The sequence below is a fragment of the Lagopus leucura genome, unplaced genomic scaffold (assembly GCF_019238085.1).
Source record: "Lagopus leucura isolate 7727_CA_CO unplaced genomic scaffold, USGS_WTPT01 Super-Scaffold_100012, whole genome shotgun sequence".
NCBI lineage: Eukaryota > Metazoa > Chordata > Aves > Galliformes > Phasianidae > Lagopus > Lagopus leucura.
Window position 1 is genome coordinate 5597029 of NW_024962267.1, and position 23325 is coordinate 5620353.

At 36.2% G+C, this 23325-nt stretch overlaps 1 protein-coding gene across 3 annotated transcripts in view; it reads right to left on the minus strand.

Annotated features, from left to right (window-relative positions):
• Positions 1–2549: 2549 nt before the first annotated feature.
• The window catches only part of LNPK (lunapark, ER junction formation factor), a 39100-nt gene continuing 18324 nt past the window's right edge, over positions 2550–23325 (minus strand). For all 3 annotated transcript variants that reach the window (XM_042874675.1, XM_042874673.1, XM_042874674.1), the window contains exons 7-13: positions 22388–22468; positions 22250–22301; positions 17224–17448; positions 10889–10994; positions 10191–10261; positions 8747–8917; positions 2550–3499 (exon numbers count right to left, since the gene is read on the minus strand). In XM_042874675.1, coding sequence (XP_042730609.1) covers positions 3303–3499; positions 8747–8917; positions 10191–10261; positions 10889–10994; positions 17224–17448; positions 22250–22301; positions 22388–22468 — 903 coding nt within the window. In that variant the 3' untranslated portion in view covers positions 2550–3302. The remainder of the gene's footprint in view (positions 3500–8746; positions 8918–10190; positions 10262–10888; positions 10995–17223; positions 17449–22249; positions 22302–22387; positions 22469–23325) is intronic.

Consider the following 23325-nt stretch of genomic DNA (forward strand, 5'->3'; position numbering starts at 1 on the left):
CAGACAAAAAAATCTTCTATGAATTATCACGCAGGTCCCATCATCTAACATATTCTTAAGCGAGAAGACAAGGAGAGACACTTGAGATACTGACCAATGAATAATCTCGACTTCTCAATCCCCACTTGTAACATTTAACCACTGCAAAACTTTGTCCAAATTGTTTGGAACCTTCAAACCTTCAGTCTGAGGTTACTGAACTCACTGCGCTCCTAGTTATGTTATATGTTTTATGTTATATTTGTAGGGTTCTCTTTGTCCTTTAAATAATGTGTACTCTATAAACACATATTACACCTAATTTCAGAAAGTAATGAAGTGCTGAGGTGCTAATTTTCAGCCATGTAACTGAATGGGAAAGAATGTCTGAGAGGTACTACACAAAAAAAAAATCAGCAAGACATAGAAGGAAGTGAGAACCTAGATTTTGCTTGAGAACATTCAATGTATTGGTCAAATAACATTTAGGAACTTTTTGGCAAATCATGTATTCATAGTTGTGTATTTTTCTAGTGAAATCTCCACAGAAAGGCCATACACTTACAGTCTGTATTCCTCATTGTGGAAGATCTAACAAAGTCTCACTCCAGAGTAACCTTGTGTACAAGGTGCTTTTGTATTTTATTTGTATTTTTAATCTTCCAGTACCGTTGTACTAAAGACTTTATGAAGATTAAGACATTTGAGATTTTAACTATTAAATAATGAGTAGCTTCATTTATCCTATTCACCCATCCCCACAAACTCATCAGTGTGTGAATATTGCTAAGACAAGGCCAAAACACATGAGGAAGAAGCACTTTTTCCCCAACCTTCTGAAGATTAATAATTTGTTAGAAGTAATTGCTGTTAGATTCAGGATTTAAAAAAAAAATTTCTATGTTTCTGTTTAAATAAAGACGAAAGCAGCAACTTCATAATGTTTGCCTCTAGTAGCAGCTAATAGCAGCTAAAAGTCTTACTATACCAAGTTAACATCACCCAGTAGTTTCAGGATTAATTCTAAAACAAGCAAGTTTATCTGATACAATTTTTTTTTGTTAATTGCAGAGACAAAACGTTTCTAATGTAAGATATTAACCTGGGATATATTGTCACACAGTGCTCCAATACCATTCCTGAAAAAAAAAAAAAAAAGTGTTCTCAAGGTCTTTTCTTCTGTTTCAAGGTCTTGTCCAGTCAGACAAAAAACACTCCTTTCTTCCATCCTGCATCAACTGGTGTCACCTCATGGTTCTGTTCTTTAAGTCAGATTTGCTCCAACACCATAAGCAGTACAACCTTCTTGATGTTGACTTCAAGGCAAGCATATGCCCTCCTAATGAATTGGTTTTGATAATATCTAAACCAGCCTCTAAGTGGAAGCAACTTCCATATCATCTCTCTTCGCTTTTCCTTGTCTGCTTCCACACTGAACAGCTTTCTTGAAACCACCTTCATAGGAGGATTCATTCCACTAAATGATCTACTTCTGTCAAAATAACTAAGGGTAACCAATTCTTCTTTAAAGCAAGCGCTACAACAAAAAGTAGCATTTCCTCACTTCCCTGTTCTGAAATGTTTTTAAAATTGACCAGCTGACTCACTGTTATGAACTACACTTATTTGTCTTTCACAGCAGTTCTTACGTAGTCCAGATAATTCTTCTCTAACTTATACACACACACACACACACACTGTATTTGAATAAAAGGAAATCCCAGAAATTACTCACAAAATTTCAGAAGCAACTAAAACCCAACATCAATAAGCTTCCCAATTGTTTATTACACCACTTTGAGGTTTTGCTCTTCATCTTGAAGAAAGGGCAACCGTATAACATCTCTCACAATTAAGTGAGACATTCACAAGACCTGGCTTTCAAGTATTTCTGAAATAAAATGAGATTCAAGTACCTACTAGAAAATCAGAATACAATCAAACCTCAAGTCATAGTATTTATTTTCCCTTGCTTTCTTTTATCTCCTCTCATCTTTTGTGAGACAGTCTGCAACTGAATTAAATATCACTAGCAATTTGCAAAATTTCAGATTTTGCTTCATGTTCTTGGGAGTCAAAGAGACACAACTCAAAACATAAATTTTGTTTCCTTGACATGCATTTTGATCCAATTCTTCTTGAACAGCCTTTTTTCTTTTGTTACTATTGCCTCTATTGCAGTAAATGGAAGTCAAGAAGCACCTGCTGCAGAAACAAAATCCTCTCCTCTCAAGTGTGTCAAGACTGGAGCACACATACTTGGCATGAATAATGTGTAAATGCTTACTGTAAATTGAGGAAAGCCTAGAGTCATATTAGTATCATATATATATCTCCAAGCCTGAATTGACTTGAAAATTAATCTCATGTACCATAACTTTAAACCCTTGAAAAATTACAAAGTTAAACATAGACCCTTCTCTACAAAAATATGGGTTGACACTAGATTTTTAAGTCCCTTCAAACACAAACCACTCTTATTCTGTGATCTTTAACAGCTTTTCTAAACCCTCTGAAGCAGTCAATGGAACAACTGCATGGATACAATGTTCTAGGAACCACAATGCAAGTTTGCTGCTAGACATCTTTATTTTCCTTTAACAAAATACACAAAGGCACAAGATTCACTTATATCTTGTCATTATTTTACAGGTATAAATAGTGCTTCGTATTCAAGTACAATCAAGTGCAGAGACTTTCTATATTTTATGTAAACACAAAACAGAACTGTATGTATGCGCCTCTGGTTCATCTGCAATGCAAATACCAAAGGAGATACCATTTTTGAGTGTCATTTAATTGAATTCTATCAAAAAGTTAAACTATGAATAACATCAACACTACTGTAATGACACTTTCCATATGCTTAAGTCAAATGTCCGATGACACTTCAATTTGTAAACATCTGTACTTCAGATGTACTCAATTTACTTCAGTAGGGAAACATTAAAAGGTATCTAAGTTCACTAGACCAAATTTACTAGATCAGCTGTGGGCCAGTAGTTGTTCGTTAACGGCTAAAGAGATGCCAAGTTACAGGTCACCTTTAATAAAACTTAAAAGTTCAGTTTTTCAAATATGCATAGTGAACTACGTCTATGACTGTTAGACTTCAACCAACTATACATTCTGTGAGTTAACTTAAAGACATGCTTAATTTACAATATCCACTTTTACACAAAGCTTTGACGTACTGTGGCAGTTGAGGCAGTTTCAAGCTCAAGCGAGATTTTTAAGTTGTACCATTTAAAAAAGCTCACCTGAATAGTAACAACAGGCATGAACAAAGCTAATAACTAGCTACAGAAGGCACTTGAAGTACTTTATTCTGCTTTCATTAAGGATTCCTCACTTTGTTCAGTTGAAATAGCAGAATCTGAAACAGAGTCTTCAGTTGTTGAAACATTTTCTGCTGCTTCTTTTTCAGCTTCTTCAACAAGACTATCACTCAACTGCTCAGCACTTGGTGCTTTCTCATCCGTCTCATTTGACTCAGCGAGCTGAGCCACTTCTTCAGATTCTGTGGAAAAAAAAAAGAAATCCAATACCTATTTTCAGAAATAGCAAACAGCTAATATTTCTAAAGTGCATATGAAAATATTTTGCAAACATATATACAGGTTTCATTACATAAAGTTCTCAGCTGCCAAAGGTAAAACTATCAAGAAAAAAGAAACTGCTGTGGAAAAGAGTTCAGACCTCACTGAAAATACTACATATTATTTGTGAACATTCATACTCAACAGAATCTTTCTGGGCTTGTTCATTTCATGTGAGAGATGGTTACAAGTAGACATTATGGTAATTCAGTTTCTTTATTCTTGGTAATGGAAGCAATATAAACCGTATAGCTTTTTCCAAGCTGAACCTCCACACAAATACATTCTAAAAGATTCTACTTGGTGGAAACTACTTTAAACATAAGAAGCCAGGTCAGGTAATTAGAAAATTAGAAGAAAATAGAACAATCTAGTTCAACATCTGAGAACTGCCAATAAAAAACTGAATATTCTTGATCTTGCTACTTGTCTCACCTCTGCTTTTTTTCTTCAGTCTCAGATACTACAAATGAGTTTATGCCTTTTCTTGCTCCAGCCTCTCCACACTTAAGTTATGTTAGATCTTTACTGCAGCTGTTGAAGCTCGAGTGACAAAGAAAGTAGAGGATGGGAGGAAAAGAACTGCATGCCCTCAATTCTCCTATAGTATAACCCAACCATTACTTGTCTGCTCGCTCCTGCAGCCCTTAACTGAACAACGCTCAGCATTCTGCAGAACTGCCTTGTTTTCAACCTACCAAAAAATAGAGGCGCTTTCCCTAAAGAAAACAGTTATTTTACTCGACTTTTTCCCTCACTGAATTTTAAAGAAACTTCGTGAAGCTGCTGAAACTCTCAGTTTAAAAAGGAAAACCTTACCTGGAAAGTTAGTATAATAAATAAAGGTCTGACAACGCTAAGGAACTAAAGAGCAGGTTCTTTAAACAGGAAGCCATAGCAGTCATATGAAATGGTACTGCTAACTCACTTATGATAAATCTTCATTGAATATACACAGTGATTCCATTTTAAATGCACTGATTAATTGAATTTTAACTTCATACCGAGTGCCTTAAATTATTATAGGAACAGTAGCTAAGAAAAAGCTCCTTAAGTAAACTTGAAGATGACCACAGAAAGGTAGCATTCTTGATGATTAATCACAAATCCCAGATTTAATTGAAGAATGCAGCTGTGCACAAGCAACAGCAAACAGCTCTACGATGGTTTAAGGCAAAATTGCAACCATAAAGTTCTTAAACTTAAAAGCCCTGGTTCTTAAACTTAAAAGCCCTGGTTTTGGCTTCAGTAGTTCCCTCTTTCCTACCATCTCTGCTTAATGCTTACAGAGCACGTGTACTTCACACATAACGAGTTCATCTAACCCTCTTCTTAGAGGGTACTTCATTGTATAACCTGTGATAATCACAATACTGCATCACTACCAGATTGAGTAGAAGATTTGAATAGTCATGCTACAGACAAAAACAATGGAATTTTTAAACTAAGAACTGTGAACAAGTCATTGAACTCCAGGTAAGCTGATCCAGGTCTGCCTCAAAATCACAGAACTCTAGCTATGTTAACCAGATAGCAGACAAAACACAGCAGGCAGAAATTCACGTACTTTAAGTGACAAATTGGCTTACAAAGATATACCATATCCACACTGTCCTGTGAAAGCAAAGCATATTTAATAAAGAAGCAAGCCAAATCTCAAGCAGAATTTGTCCACTTATTATTAAAAAAAAGCAAGTAAACAGACCATCTGACCAACTTACTCCTTAGTTTTATCTTCTACCAGTTCTAATCCTAATGTTTCTGCTCCATTTGAAATACTTGCCCAAAGCTAAGCTCTAATTTTGGTACAACTCAAGCATATGCTCAGAATAGAATTATTTTTTGAGAACAGTATCACTGTGAACACTTCCATTGAAGTGCAAACCAAGTTTCGGCATCTGCCTTGTAAATAGAAATCTTCTCAAACATACTAACAGTTGCTATATGCCAAGAGCATTAAATAATTGTAGAATATTCAGACAGCCAGGGAACACCATGCAAACCTGGAGATCACAAGTTATCTTCACAAATTCCTGATGGCTACAATGAAATCTGAAGTTCAAAGGCATCTAACAAACATCAGCACCAGATATTCACCACAAAATACTCATGCTGTCAAACTGCAATTTCAACATTCAAAATGTTGCTATATGATAAGTCCACATCAAGAACAGAGCAGAAGCACCTAACACAGGGAAGGCAGAATTAACCACAAAGGTGAAAGTAATTCATGCTGTGTTTCTATCCCCAATATAAGATCCAAACATGAATACTTTGAGATGTTCATAAGAGACCTGCCTTTGATAGGAAAAAACAAAAAAAACTGAGATCAATTTTTTTCTTAAGAACTCAAGTATTTGGTTTCATTCTGGTACCAAAATCTCCCAAGTTACACAGCTGAATAGCAAAACAATGTTTGTGCCAGTAATCGGCATCAGACTGACAGGTGATGACTTCATATTTCCAGAGGATTACAAAGGCCAAGGTTCAGTGCCAGTAGCACTCCACACAACCATTCTTCAGATCTCTTATCTATAGAAGTACCATGTAGCATGCTTCACTGTGTGAGCACACAGCAGAAAAAAGATTGAGCTTCATGCTCCATTCATTAGTAAAGTAGCTGATGGTAAAAAAAACATTTATAGCACTTCTGCATCTCACTAGTCTGCAGTTTCTTCAAGCTATATAGCTATGGTTTAAACAAATTATACATAAGAGTTGGATATCCCTGTGTTGTCAATATTGTGGTGAGTTTGGTTTCTTGATGTTAATGTTTGTTCACATCTAAGTGAAGATATTCTGTTCTTGCCATGACAGCATTTATATTACCACAGTGAACAAAAGGCTTCCCCAGAGCTATACCTTCACAACTCAAAATTACAATCAAGGAAGATGCTCATTTATTAATACAGCCCAACTGTCAGTAAGCAGAGTTATGCTTCAAATTAGGGTTCTGATGGAAAAAGTGATTTACTGAAAATGATATTTTCTCATTCGTAAGACATTACTTTGTGGCAGGACACAGGCAGTTATGCACAGCGACAGACAGGATAGCATATATTAAATCAGCGAGACATGCTTCAGATATTAGTTAGGTTAAATATTAACGCATGCTCTATGCTGGCTGCTTACTAATTATCAAAACAGAATGGTTCATACTCTGTAGATGAAATATTCAGAAAAGATTCAGGCATTTAAACCACATAGAAACAAAAGTCAATGCACCAAGTTCTAATTTCTCCTCCAAAAAGTTTCAGCATATACTTCTTAGCAGGAAAAGGTAAGTAGGGAATGACCCCCACAGTGGTTTAATTTTTGTTGTTTTTTTTTTTGTTATTGTTTAAAGTTAGAGAAGCATACCAAAATATGAAGATCTACAAAAAAAGAAAGCCATTTTTACTTGAAAATTCTACTTTCAGAAAAAAGAAGTATTTCACAGAATTTTCACTCGCACATTTCAACTGCCTAATGAAAAACCCACACTAATTCTTAAAGTTTTTTTTTTAACAACATCTGTAAACTGACTCAACAGCTCAGACCCATTAGAAGTATAGTTTGATAAACATTACTTCAAAGATAATACTAGCTTAATTAGCACACCCTCTCTCAAAACCTCTAAAAGGCTGCAGCTGAACATTATTCAGATGTCCTCAAGGCACATATCTCCAAGAAGCAGGAGCTTCTCCATTTGATTCATACAGAAAAAGAAAGCCTGAGTTTTGAAGACACCATTAACAACCCCTATCTTTTCTACAACAATCTTCTGCCTTTAAAAGTAGCCACGAATTTATCAGTCCATCCACTATGCACTGAAAAGATCAGATAATTAGAGGGCAGAGGTGAAATTTGCATGGTTTGGCTTCACACATGATTTAGTTCTTGTTTCAATACTATTATCATAAAAGTACATTTAAGTAGTCAAGTACACTTATCTCTGTTGCCATTCGACCATAGTTCTCCATCTCCTCAGTTGTGTGAATAAAACTGTTAGCTATATCTACATACATAAAGCAGATTGTAAACTGTGGCACACTGGCAAACACAAGGGGAGAGAAATACAATATGCTGTCTTAATAAATACTTGAATGTGGAGCTTCTCAATCTATGTCAGAAGGAATTTCTTCCCTCCTGTATGTTGCTCCACGATACATCATCCTTTCAGGTGAGCCAACAACTGGCTGGGGAACTACACTGAAACTAGCTGAGGAAAGCTGCCCTGTCACAAGCATTGCTTTGACAGGAAAAGAAGTCAAGCAAGTTTTCCCTGCAATGCACCTTTCATCAGACTGCACCCACAGAGATAAGTCTTCCCTACCAGTCTTAATCAGCATTCCCATGCCATTTTGTACTTAGTGTTAAAGAGTAAACAAGTATTCCATCACAATCTGACAGTTACAATCTGATGAACTTCCAGTCTGAATACCAGGTCTGCACCATCTCATAACTTTTTCCAACATACTCCCTGATTTGAACTAATGCAAAATGCAAGTAGAGAGATTCTTTAGTTCTAAATTATAATTTCCAAAGTCTTTTAAAACACTGCATCTTCCTGTTGGCTGTACACCAGATGCCTACTGTATCTGCAGACTATAAAAAGTCTCAAAAGGAACTATGTTAAATTAAAATTGACAATTTGTCTTTGAACTCCTTGATTTTAAACAAGGGGGTTTTTACTAGATTTTCCTGCCCTGAGGAAAACAGCAAAAGGAACAAAGGCAGAAATTCCAATGCAACTTAATCAAATGACCTGCTGAACACAGTTGAAGTTAACCACTTCGAGATGTATTCCCTCCTTAATTTATTTACAGTGCTGTTTTCCATGTGTTTATCAGTAACAACAGTATAAATAATTTTGCTGTGATATCATTTGTGCTGAACATACTGCATGATATCAAGAAACTTTGGAGTTCGGGACAAAAAACAGCAGCATCAACAAGTTAAGCTAGAAGTAGGAACAAAAAGATTGGAAAAATTATAGGCTGTAACTACTTGTGAAGCTATTTCTACAGAAAAAAAATCACCCAGGTAGAGAAATCCCAATGTACAGTAAAGACAAACATACAGACTACATACCAATAACAGTTGGCACATTCAATAGCTGCATGCATGGGAAATGGCAATTTCATTGGGCATTAAATAAGAGCAGACTTGGCGAGGTTAGCACGTACCTTCTGTCTGCCGATTCCCCTGCGGTTCTCTCTCTCTTGATTCTGGATGCTCTGTTTCCGACTGCAATTCTGGAAGTTGCTTTTTTTCAAAATTGAAGTCTGGTAGCCGTGGAGCCCGAGGTCTCGTTTTTCTTGCAGGATTCAGGAAAAAGCAGTAGGCACACCTAAATGCTGCACAAAAGCACATCCAGTAATTAGCCTCACTGACCAATTTCACCGTTTCACCCTACCCTGCACAATATCTTGACTGTCCAAAATACTATAAAGAGAATTAAATGACTATCAACACCTAAGCATATTCCCATCAAATTTATACAAGTGTTCTATTTAGCTTTTTTTTCTTCCCTTCAGCACACATTTACTTATTAAATACCTGTTTGCTTTCAGCTCCGCTGCACTTCAGCATGGATATTTTTGCCCATAATTGTGAAATATTAGACGACAAAAAAATAATGCAATTCAGTACCATGAATTGTTGTCACATGCTGTTCTATTCTTTCCTACAGAAGACCTAAGCTGGCAGATTACCTTCTTATTAAGATGTCACTGTGCTTGTTTTTCAAGTAAAAGGATGCCGTGTACTCTAACACATTTCCTCACTATTTGCTCTTAGAGGAGCATTCAGCTCCAGTGAGGCTTAGTTAAGAAAAGGCAATTTTCTTCCGAAATACTGCATACCACATAACACATTTTACACAGTTAAACACATATTTTCACCAAGACACAAGTGGGGGGAAATGGTCATCTCTTGCACACCAGAACTATGAATACACTTGAGCAAGGAATGACATATAGACTAAATATATTCAGACTCAGAGGAAACTTTCATCTCATTCTTTTAAAGTGCTATATATTTTCTCACAAAATTAAGAGAAACAAGATTAAATAGACTTATCTAGCATTTCCTCATTTTTCAAACATCAGGCTTACACTTGTGGTAGAAAGAAGGCAAAATAAAACATCTGTGTTCAATAACAAGCTGTGTCTGTCCTAAGTTATTGTCAGCCATAAATTCACATATAGCCTCCCAGGGCTTGTTCCCAGTCCTTTTCCAATATCTCCCCAAGATCTTCTTGCCAAAGCAAAATTTTAAGTTCTGGTTAAAAAGGAATACTTTAATGTCAGATCGTTTCTGAACATAAAACCCTTCTGAGAACCGTTCAAAGCAATTTTCAGGGATGCATTGGAGGAGGTTTATTTCTACTGAGTAGTTTTTTTGCACAGAATCCCTGTCCTGGAAGTTGCAGTAAAATACTTCTTCAAATCTTAAAGTGAATCTTTAGATACAGAGAAGCAAGTTACCATAAAACTGTTCCTGTGTGAACTGGCATTTCACAGTGTCAGTTGAGTATTTTGCCACAGTCAAAATGAAGCATCACACATGCCTGTTATGAAACAAGCCAGCTATTACAGTCTACTGTACAGTCTACAGATGAGTTCTTACCTATATATTCAAACTCCTCCTTCAGAGCCATACCATTGTGAGAACAACACTGCTGACATATAAGGGCATACCTAGAAAACAATACTTAATTTTGTACCTTTAAGTAATAACGCACTGAAGCAGGAGAAACATTTTACTTTAAACACCAATAGCTTAGATATTTACTCTAAAAAATTAATTTGCACAGTGAAATTGATACTAAAGGACAACTAAATCTGTATACTTAACAATTTTTAAAGTTGGTTTAGAAACAGCTACAATTTAGAGTTCATAGTTGAATAGACTTTTAATACTAGCATTTTCAGAAAATAACATCAATACCATTTAAATGTTTGTACCACATTAGTGACCACAGCTAATATGGGAGTTCAGATATGTCTGGACAGTTCTGAAGGCAAAGCATTTATAATAGTAATAAAGTTGAAGTGCAAAGATAACTAAATGGTTGGGTTTCTTGAACAATTTATTCACCTACTTGAGTATCAAGGTTTATTACTTTTATATCATGGCTAATACCATTCAAAGTAGTTACCATTTTCCCTACAGACATCAGGAAGCACTAAGCAGCAGCCATTTCATTTTAAAAATGTGCAATACTTATAGTCTTGACACTTCTAATTTTTTTTTTTTTTTTAAATAAAAAAAGGGTTAAGTTCCCTAACTCAACTGTTTGCATTCTTCCTTAAGCAATGTCTTACCTGTTCTGAGGACCATCACCAACCAAATATTCAATAACTCTATCCATAACTCCTCTTTCTCGAGGAAGAATAGGTCTCGCTAAAGGAGGGCCTGGAGGATGAAGACCTAGGAAGACATGAAAAGTATCAAATGGATTTTCAACTATGTTGTATATAATCCATCACGTGTGCATGCTAGTGCCATTAAAATCCCACCTACTCAATATAAAATGTATATTCCTTCATTTACTAGGAAAGCTTTAATTTTTTTCTCAACCCACAACAGTTGAAAGTTCACCTTCTCCTTCAGCTTACATTAACTCATTTTACTTTTACACGTTGTTAAATTTATTTCTAGAAAACAATGTATCAATAGTACTTAATGACGACTGAGAATTATAGACTTTTTAAGAAAAGTACTGCTCTTTTTTGAGTTTTCTTAACACACTTTCAAATCTGCATATGTAGTTTTCCAAGTTCATGCCAACAAATCTGGGGGGGGAAAAAAAAAATCAATCCAACAGCAAAAGAATAAGTAAGGACACTACCAAAGAAGCATCCATTGGCTTATGCAGTCCCTAGGCAGCAGGAGCTTAATTGAAAATATGTACCGCATGTATTCAGTCTACACATTAAACATACCCAGACATCTGATATTTTGGTAATCTAATATTTGTTGGAAAGCTGGATATTTTCAGACCTGTGCTTAGTCAAAGTAGTCAGAAGATCAGTGATATGAAAATATTTCTGTATGTGTCCGATTACTACCAAAATAGAACTCCTTTCAAAAACAACTAACAACATTCAGTGCTACCGCCTTCATCTCTGTTCACATACAGCAATTACAGCACAGCAATGGCAATCACTTGTCTTCCAACAAAGTTTGAAACCCTCTGGTCTGCTTCAACACCATCACAAACTACCAATTTCCATATATGTCACTTACATTCACACTTCTATCTTCCCTTCTAGTCTTGACACAGAAGAAGTTAGACATAGTGAACAAATACAATAAAAATTGACCACTCAAAAAGCAAGCATTTCAAATCAAGGACACTCCTGGCCAAAAGCCATTTTACACACACAAGGTAAGTTACAGTACATTCAAAAATTTAACACATTTATCAGATTATACGGCAACATATACTGCCTTCCACTTCTCTGTTAATTAATAGTAACTATTTTAAAGGAAATACTGCTTTTATCCACAGTACTTCTATGCAACAAGATGTATGCCTCCCAGAACTGGCATATCACATTGTCATACCTGCAGGCTACAGACAATGCTTCAGTTTGAAAAACTGCTTGATCAATTAGTTTTAGTTAAATCTCTTAATTGTGTGTCCAATCACCAGCTAACATCCACATCAGGTTAAGTTCAAATAAGTGCTACCAACTGAAAACATCTGATTTCTCATCTTAAAGGACAGAACCTTAGAACACATCCTTCTGAGACCACTTTTACTACTCAAGATTAACTTTATATCCCAACCCTTCAGATTCTTTTTAAAGGTTACATTAACTGCAGTCTGCTCTACAGCTTGAACACTTTGCATTGTTGTGAGAATACACACTTCCTCCAAAGTCCTGCCTTCTAAATTCTGACCTGAAATGACTCCTTACATGAGCAAGGATTCTGCATATTATTCAGTGCAGAATTCATCCACATTAATGATAAGAAGAGGTTCCTTCCAGGATCTCACACAGTTAACTGAGACAAAGACCATGCTACACCCACTAACCCAAGAGACTAATACCCATACTTGAAAGCTCATTCAGCAGTTGAAAAAGCTACTACAGCATCTGAAATCATATTTGGCAGCTCATTAACTAAACTTCTAACACATCACAGAGGAAAAAATACTTACAGCTGAACAATGCTATAGCCTCGTGGGTCAACATACAGCATTAGTTCCAGACAACTTGTCCTGTTGCTATGATTTTGCTCAATGCCAAGGAGAAAGAAATGAATGTGGGGTAATCTGAAGCCATGCAAAACTGAGTATATTTAATCCTTAGGAGTAAAATTCTCAAGGCGCAAAAAGCAACTCCTATTCTCTCAGGGAAGAGTTCTGGCTTGTAACTATTCAATATATCCAATAAAAACACTTATATAAAACACATAGCTTAGAAAGGCTTTCAGTGACCACACATTCAGCTTTTGATTCTCTATTCCAGTATTTTTCTTGGAAATGTGTTTCATAGATTGGATTAGTTGAACTAATTCAGAAGGACATTTAATTGAAAGACACTACAAGGAAAAAAGAAAAAAAAAAAAAGAGCAGACTTCAAGCTTCACAGAAGATAAATTTATCTTTTCTGTAGCCCTTTTATGCATGCCCTACCTGCCCCTAGCTGAAGTCATTCCTTCCAGTAACTTTTAGCAGATTCCTTCATAAGCACCCACAGAGAAGCAACATGTATGTTATGGTTATACAGAGGCAAAGACAACACAGCAGCTCTTGCCACTTAATAAGCTGATCTAAGATGGGCATTCTGCTTAGACAGCATTAAATGTAACCGACAGCAATTCTCTCTCAAGCCTTTTATCTTTTAACCTCACAGATGCAAGCAAAGGGAAGATTCACAGCCAAAATGCACTACAATCAGTTGTAAACCTGAAGTTCAATAGTAATATATCTACATCTCCTAAGGTAAAAAAAAAAAAAAAAAAAAAAAAAAAGAAAATTGTTTCACAAAGTAGGTCTCAAACATTTGGAGCTATGTCCTCTCACAGTCCTACACTGAGAGTGAGATTAATCTTGCTATTAAGGGTGCTTTTTCTAAAAGAAAATGCCTCTCATCAATTCTTGAAAACTGACCTAAATGGTTTGTCCTGATCTACACATAAACAGTAAGATTTGATCAGAACATATTGCAATTTACAAGTCTCCAATAAGCACATAGTTTCATTCTTAACATATTGGGTTTTTTGTTTTGTTTTGTTTTTAAAATCATCCTCATTTTCACAAAAGAACTGAAATCAGGCGACATAAATCAGCATTCTCAAGATATTCCTGTATTCTGCAAACAAGTAGTACTTAAAACAAAGAAAAACCTCAAAGCAGTTACCAGAAGAATTTCACTACAATGTTAACTAGGCAGAACCCTACGTTTTACAGATTTTTTTCCAAAGGCTGGCCAGAGAAAACTTCAAGTGAAACTCGAATTTCCTAAGGCTTCACAAAAAAAAAAAAGAAAAAAAAAGAAAAGAAAGAGGAAAAACTCAGTGCTTCCATTAAAAAAAAAAAAAAAGCGAATGGTCAATGTTTAACATATGAGTGCAATGGCAAAGATTTGGAAGACTGATATAATCTGCAATAAAATTGAAACTCTACCATTTTTTTTTCCTCAATATCTGGTTAGTATTCAAACACTGATTAATATCCAAAAGACCAAATTTTTATATGCCTCATATATCATAACAAAGTTTCCAGTAGTTAAAAAAGGTAAAATTTAAGTAAAACTACCTAGCACTACAACATGCTCCAAGGAAAACTTCAATTACCTGACTACTAATAACTCAAACCAACCATCTTAGTTCTCATGCTGTTATGGACACCAGTAATTAATATGAACATCAAAAGCAATCATTGTAGAAAGACTGGTCATTTTTGCAAAGCTTGGCAAACTCTCAACTACCTGCTGGTTATTAATTTTCAAACATATGGGAGCTCCGTGGTAATACACGTTAAATTGATTCTCCTCTACAAAATATAGTATAATGAAAATGAATTATTAATCTTCTCTACTTTAGAGATAATTAAGGCTATTCACATTTGTTGCAAGCCATGCATAAACTTAGAGGCAATGATATTACTCTTACAGATAGTGAATTTACATACTTCCCACTACAGCTGCATGACTAAGATTTTATATGCTTGAAAGGTTTGGGAAAACTCAAGAGAAAACAAGGCTTCCACACTGACACTGACAGTTACAGCATACAACAGAACACTGCTGCAACAGACTAACGTTTAAGTAGAAAAAATGCACATGCATACAAAGCACTGTCATCAAAGTCACATTAAATATTTTAATTAACAGTCTTGGCAACTGTCCTTTTAAACAAGCTAATTTTTCTTCCTCCTCTAAATCCTTTCTGCAAGTAAGGGCTAAAATTCACCCAGCTTATTCATTGTACCCAATGATGTCTTTTTTCCCCAATAAGAAAACTAGCAGACTGCTGATACTTGATTACAAAGCCAGCATCTTAACCAAGAAGGAACATGTGCTTGTAAGCTCATTAAAGAATTTCCAACAAGCAGGTTTCAGTAAACACTTTTTGAACCCAAATGACCACTTCCTTGGTGTGTGAAGCTAATTTACAGTACTTCAAGATAATCAAGAAGTATTAATATCTTGCCATTATAGTTCACTTCAGGGATAAAAACAAATTTAGCAGTTACATAATAAAGGTAAAAAATTACTAAGCAGTAACAAGGCTTAACAAAGCACAGTAAACAGATCGCTACTCATAACACTGCACCAAATTACAGTGGTGCTGAAAAGAATCTTGGCAAGTTGCATCCCCATGACCACTTGAGGAACTTAAACATCCACAAGAATACAAGTCCTGATGAGACACATCTCAGAATTTAAGGAAATTAGCTGATGTAGTCATCACGTCACTTCCAATGACGTGGATGGCGTGCCATACAGAGGCATCTAGATAGGCTTGAGCAGTGGGCCCAGGTGAACCTCACGAGGTTCAACAAATCCAAGTGCAAGGTCTTACACCTGGGCCGAGGCAACCCTCACTACAAATACAAGCTCAGGGACAAAAGGCTTGAGTGCAGCCCTACCAAAAAAGACCTGAGGGTAGTGATGGATGGGAAGGTGAACGTAAGCCAACAATGTGCCATCGCATCCCAGAAAGCCAGTTGTACCCTGGGCTGCATCAAAAGAAGTGCAGCCAGCAGGTCATGAGGGCTGATTCTACCCCTCTACTCTGCACTGGTGAGGCTTTACCTGGAGTACTACATCCAGATGTGAATTCCTCAGTACAGAAGAGACATAGACATGTTGCAGCACATCCAGAAGTGGGCCACAAAAATAATCTATAGAATGGAACACCTTTCCTACAAGGACAGGCTGAAAGGGCTGGGACTATTCAGCCTGGAGAACAGAAGGCTCCAACATGACCTGAGAAAGACCTTTCAATATCTGAAGGGGAGCTACAGGAAAGAAGGGGACAGATTCTCCAGAAGGATCTGTGGTGACACAACAAGGGGAAATGGTTTCAAAGAGGGTAGATTTAGAGTGGATATATGGAAAAAGCCTTCTTACAGTGAGGGTGGTGAGGCACTGGAACAGGTCACCTAGAGATTCAGTGGATGCCCCATTCCTGCAGACTTTCAAGGTGAGGCCAGATCAGGCCCTGGGCAACCTGACGTAGCTGTGGTGTCCCTGTTCCACTGCAAGGGAGTTGGGCTAGATGGCTTTTAAAGGTCCCTCCCAACTCTAAGGAATCTATATTTTTGAGATTGTGATCTCCTCCACTGTCTTGAGATCCAACTTGCCAAACATTCTGCAACAAATGTCTGCAACAATTTGCAAAAAACAAACCCTGGATCTGGCCCCTACTGATTCACCTTCAATGAGCAGAACAAAACCTCTCCTTCTCTCAAAATCTCCCAAATTTTAGCATCCCTCCCTAAACCAAATGGCACATGCTCAATTCAATTAAGTCCATTCCTTCACAACAGGAAACCAGAAACAAAAGGAAAAATACTTCCAGAATATGAAACCAAGTTTTAAGGAGCATTCATTTCTACAGGATTTTGACCTGCTGGTAAACTTTTGACTATTGCACCAAACTAACGTGCAATTTTAGAAAAAAATCCAGATACAACACAGACAATTCTTCTAGCATATTTGGTATTTCATACTTAAAATCTATGAATATAGATTGCCTGAGTATACCTACTGAAGTAAAAATTTAAATAAATGTCAAGATGTATGTTAAAAAAATATGTGCAGGGTTTAGTCAGAAACATGAATGTGTTCGGAAAGTGTTCTCCTCTATATCTGATTTATATAACTGTAGAGTTCTTCTAAACTAAGAACATAAAAAGGTATGCTATATTGTTGACTACAGAACACTGCAAAGTTTTATTGCCATTTAAACAAAGAAGCCATAACAGTTAAATGAGCTCAGGCAATAGGTTTCAGCATCAAGAGGTGCCAGCTGTAAAGAGTTATAGCTAATTGAATATGGAACTCCTGCTTAATCAGATAACTGCTCTGCAATTTCCAAATGAAATGCCATTTCCATACTGTCTGAAAATGGCCTATTTTATAGGTAACCAGAGAAAACAATATAAACTGTAAATAACAGTAAGCATTCTGTTTACCCATTCCAGGCACTGAAGTAGCAGGGGATCCAGGGCGTCTTGGTAGAATGTTTGACTGCAAGGGTGGCACAGCAGTTCTTTCTGGTTGTCCAGTAAGAGCAGATGCATCCCTCTGCTGATTAGGAGATGGTGTTGCCAAAACAAGTGATTTTGGAGAGCCTTGCTTAGGAGTAGCAGGTGTGGGTGTAGAAGCATTTCTTTGAGCTGCAGTCCTCTGACGAATTTCTGACAAGATACGCACATACTTATTTTAACATCTAACACTATAAGCAAAAAATAAGTACGTTAATATCACTAGCCTGCTATTTTAATCAGCCAGAAATAACAGAGTCAAATAAAACCAGAAAGGCCTATAACTAAAGACTGCCACTGAATGGTTGAGCATATCATAGAAACACAGCCTGTACAGAATGCTATGTTTTTAATAGTAACGATCATTAACTGTGTACTTGGGGTGAAAGACTTCCAGAAGAAAATTAGCAGATGCTTACCTTATAATCTTGTACTCTAAAGCAGAAAGTTGGACAGATAAACAGATAAATTTCAACCAGAAAGCACAGATGGAACCTGTTATTTCTGTTTTACTCTATGATTTAAACACGCTTCCAAGCATTTCGTTTTCCATGGGAATAAAAACTATTCAGTCATTGCCTAAAATATCCAGGTTAAGTATCCAGCACTATTAAGAAACTTTCAGATTAGATAATTTCAGATTGTATAAATTAAAAGTCTAGAATGATAACAAAATATTACACTGCTAATCTTCAATAGGTAATACAGTTCTGTTCCCTCTTTTCAATAAATGTACCAACAAGCCACATGTTTGGATCGTCACAAAGCAGGAAAAGACTCTACTACATCATTCACATACTTTTACTTTGATCTCAATCTGTGACCACTGAGTTACTATTATTTCTAAGAACATTTTTATATGTTTCTTCAGCTTCTCTTCCACCAAGACAAAGCTCTCATTAACAAAAAAAGGAATATCATCCCAGTAATATATTATGGTTTAGATATTTTAATCGAGTCACGACATTTTGAAGTTCTATTACGTTTATATACAAGTTTGTTCACCAAAGCAAGGCAGGATCAGTGACCAGGAATAGCAACCACTGAACTATTTCTCATCCTATCTATATCATGTTACCTCCAAAGAACATTTGAAATACTCTACTGTAAATAATTAAATTGAAATTAACCCTCACTTCAGGACTCCAGACATTAACACTGTTAGTATATGATGGCTTAATCTAAAAACTGTACTCCCAAAATGGCTACACCAGACACTAACCAAATGCTTCCAAAGCTAGTCCCCAGCACCCACAATATTTTAACTGAACTTGCTTATCTTCAAAAAATAAAATAAGGCATTTAACATTTGGTTTGGACGTTCAATTCATCTCCCTGAGTTTCAAGATTGGAGAGACTGCTGAGTTTCTGGCAGGCTGGAGTGTCAGCTCCTAGCAAGTAGTTAGTAAACTCATTAGCAACTGGATGGCCAGGGGGAGATGGGTGTGCTGAAGTCTGAAGGAGCAACCTCTGTACCACACTAAGCTTTTGTATGTGCTATGGGGGGTGGTGAGCATGTAACACGAGCTTACACTAGCCAAGGAAGAGTTGCTATCACTGGAGCATCAGGTCAAACAAAAGTTCAGTTGGGTCAACTGCCAACACCTAGTGCTATGAAACTGCAACATGTAGGCTATGTTCTGGCCTACTAATCTGTGCATATATATATATATATATATATATATATATATATATATATACACACACACACACGTATATATATAGCATTAGTGTACACCAAAAGGAAGAAAATATCATCATCCACAGTCAGAAGACTGCAACCAGTCTTATTAAAAAAAAAAAAAAATCTACCTAGCTCAGTTTCCTACTAAGCAGAACACATTATTAGCTTCCCCTTCTACGTTATCATGCACATTGCTGCATTAACTGACACTTCATCTTGCAGTTTAGATCACCCAACAAGTACGAAGATTCTGTATGCTTTGAAGTTGGTGTTAGCAAGTACGTGTCCCCTCATTTAAACTGTTCTAGATCTGCATAACAGGATAAATTGGTGAGGTTGCAGAAATTCCTTAAACGTCTCCTTGGTAACATGTTCCTACTTTTAAAACTAATCCTGTGTCAGAAATTGAATTTCATTGAGAATTTATCTACGATAAACATCTCACCAACACTGAGAGATTTTTGTGAGAGATTTTACTAGCAACATTTCAAATTAACCCGCACTAGAATAACTACTCTCTTCATTTACTCATTTGCAGCTTGTAAAATTCTGCCCAAAAAGTATAAGTCATCTATAAATAATATATTGCATGTTAATTATGAACCTCTTGTAAACTTTCAGGTTTCCATAATGAAAGTCCCACGAGTTAACTGAAGAAAGTGTTCATTTTGTCTCTGTTCTAACAATATATAGAACTGCTGAAGTAGTTTGAATTAAGTTCTGCAGTTTTCAAAGGTTTCTTCACCTCCTCCCCCCCCCCCCCCCCATAAATGAATACTTTCCATCTGTAAATTATCTGTAAGAAGACAGACAAGTAACTTGAAAATGGGCCTTTTATCCTTCAGGTGTGCTAAGTTCCCTCAATTCAGGTGTGTTGACCCCTCAGTTACTGGCACTGAACAATACTCATACATAAGCAGATAGATTAAAATGGCTATTCCCAACTGATGGTTCAGTATGATTTCTTGCAGGTTTATAGAGATATTGCTACTGGTGAGACAGCTGTATCTTTCACTTTTAAGAGAAAAAGTATTTTATTTCTCCTTCACTTCAAAACTTGATTTGTGTACACTGTTTTTAAAATATCTACAGCACAATGCCAGTCAAGACATAGTTCACAAACTTGTTGGCTTTAGTGGCAAAGATGAACCAAGAATTTCTTTATCCTTGGTGTCTGTACCCAACCCACAACTTGCAACCATCTGTTATTGCACTGTTTTTAAATTCAGGTCATGCAGCGATCTCAATTACAGAGCACTGCTAACAGCTGTATCAGCACATTGAAGGGAACAGGTAACAACAGGATATTACTGTGTTTTTTTTTCCCCACTTACTTACTCTATTTTCTTCATAAGGACAGAGTTCTGAACATTCACTAACTCCACCCCTCAAAGCACTGAATACATAAAAATCACACTTCAGTTTTCAAATTCCCCTCCTTCTGAATTACCAGGATTTTCTAATAGCAAACATCAAGACTAATTGTAATTTTAAGAGATGAATTGTATTAATTAACAAGTGCATCAAAAATCACAAAAACTTTGAAAAGAGCTAAGCAGCACACGATGAAGCTGCTGAATGATCAATGCAGGGTCTCATTTCTTCCCTGTGATAAGTTCAAACTCTCAGAAATCACAGAAACACCAAGGTTGGGAAAGACCTACAAGATCATCCAGCCCAACCAACTACCTATCACCAATAGTACTCACTAAACCACATCCCTCAACACAAAATCCAAACGCTCCTTGAACACCTCCAGGGTCGGTGACTCCACCAACCCCCTGGGCAGCCATTCCAGCACTCAACCACTCTTTCAGAAAAGTACTATTTAGATATAAATCTCCCCTGGCACAGCTTGAAGCCATTCCCTCTAGTTCTATCACCAGTGGTTTTCTGAGAGTTAACTACTATGTGAAGCTGAATGATAAAAATCTTTGAACTAAATAATTTGTTAGATGTGTGAGTTTCTATTTCAACTTGCAAGTTAACCATATACCAACTAACCTCCCACCAACTGCTGCATACAACTTTAAGTCCAATCTGACTGGTCATTATCTATCCAGTGCTTAAGATAATGAGTTCTGCTCCCTGACCGGCTTGTCTCCAAACTGAGACAATAGAAGTCTAAGGAAGTATAGATGTTAACTTATCAGCTATTTTGTGAATTTCAAATTACTAACTATGTTGTATGTCATATACAGTAAGTTATACCATAACCACAATAAGGCACCATTTAGTAAGTTGTAGTAAGTTAAGTTAGGTACTGTTCCATGCACTGTATTTCTTTGGGGCAGATATTTAGCGTGAAAAACAATAAGCTAACACTTTTGATATCTAAAAATTGAATTAATGAATTACTGCATATACAAAAAATGGACTATTGAGAAAACAGGTCTCCTCATTTCAGAAAATAAAGCCAAACAGCACAAATACAAGCGCTGTGCACCTACAAAAACAGCATTTCAAGAATGAAAAATGAAAAAAATACAGGCTTGTCTATTTCAAATCCCTTATTCAAGAATTAGACAAAACTTAAGAGTTTTAACATATGTTCCAGAGCAGTGTTTCTTCCATAGGAAATTATGTACATTAGATTCTGCAGTTTATTTTGGGTATGAACCCCCACAGGTCTGAGTTGGTTAAAACAGCAAAAAACTCTTTAGACTGTCTCAAAACAAGTGAGCAAGCCACCTTCATTAACACTATACCAGGTGGCCTTTAGACTGAAAATGCTACTGTTAATACAGTACAAGTACAGCATGTTACACTCAACTTTAAGAAAAATACAAGTATATTTTGTTTGTGACAAACTAGTGAAATCCATTTTTATTACCTAACACCACTTCTGCACTAGCTTTGAGAAATCAACCTATCTGCCATAGAAAAGTAATTTCAGTGCTGCACTATGAAATATCTGACTAAACAGATAATGTAGCATAACTGGAAAATTAAGTCAAGGAACACAGTATTAGATTTCACAGCCATTTAGTATTCATATGAAACAAGCATGTGACACAAGAACTTGATTTTAATGCATCACTGTGTAATGTTGATGCTAACATTGCCTAGAAGAGCATCAGTATTTACTAACAGATCTACTCTATGAAAAAATAAGGAACATCCACAGGCATAGTATAATAAACAGTCTATTAACCCTAAATAAAGGTCAATCAATCTACAAATTTTATTACAGAGAGACTTCCAAAAGTGGAAACTGCAATGAAAGATGAGCATCTCTGCTAAAGAGCAGCCATTTTACAGAGCTATTACCTTGTCCAGGTCTTGAGGTTGCAGATGTTCCAGCAGATGGCAGTTCAGCCTCCTGCCAATTAATTATAAATAACATTATCTGAATGTACAACTCCATGGTACCTTTTACATTAAGTCACTATCAATAAAAATTCTTACCTTTGCATTTGATTCTGGATCAAACCTTTCAAGAATTAGTTTAGCAGTCTTGTATGTTTCCTTCTCCATCACTTCCTCAAGCTGGAAACAAAAGGGTCCACATATCAAAACAGAATTCTTTCAGCATTGTCTTCACACACACCTATTCACAACCAATATAAGAAGTTACCAAATTGTGAAGCTCTACTCAATGAGTCATGTTCAGATGTAACTCACATAACATGTTCAGAGAACTACAGATTTGGTGCATACAATGGATTTGTATATGTATGGTGCATAAAATGGATTTTCCTTCCAAAAGTTTAGCAACTCTAACGGGCTACTTGTATTTAACAGCTTTATTGCAAGGAAACACCAAATATTGCTAATTGTTTACATATAATGAGGAGAATAATTACATGCACCAACTTCAATAATGGAATGTGCAAAAATCTATCAGCCATCATTATTGGAAGTTATTAGACATGACAAGCACATGACAGGCAATTCCTTAGATTTATTTCCTCATAGCACTTAATGCTATTAATTTAAGGAAGGTCGTTAGCCAAGTGCTTTACAGAATAAAGTCTCTGTGCCAATTAACTGCTGTCAGCATCGATTTTAGATTATTTATTAGCAGAAGCAATTAGCTTGCTGCAAACGCTGTGAAAACTCACTAACTAGAGAACAGCCATAGAATTTGCTCAAATGACTTTAAAGGCTGGAACTCCATCTTTACAGCAATTCAAACTGCTTTTCAGAAGAAAAAAAAAGGGAACACGTTAAGAATTTAAATAAAAAAAATTTACTGAGAACTATGCATGCTTCAGGGAGTGTAATTAAAGCACTTCATTATTACAGTGTTTTATTTACAATGCACTCAAGTGGCTTTATAGCTAATACATAGGCTTAATTAAAAAAGTAATCACTAGTAAAGTATCATTTTAGTGGTTAACAGT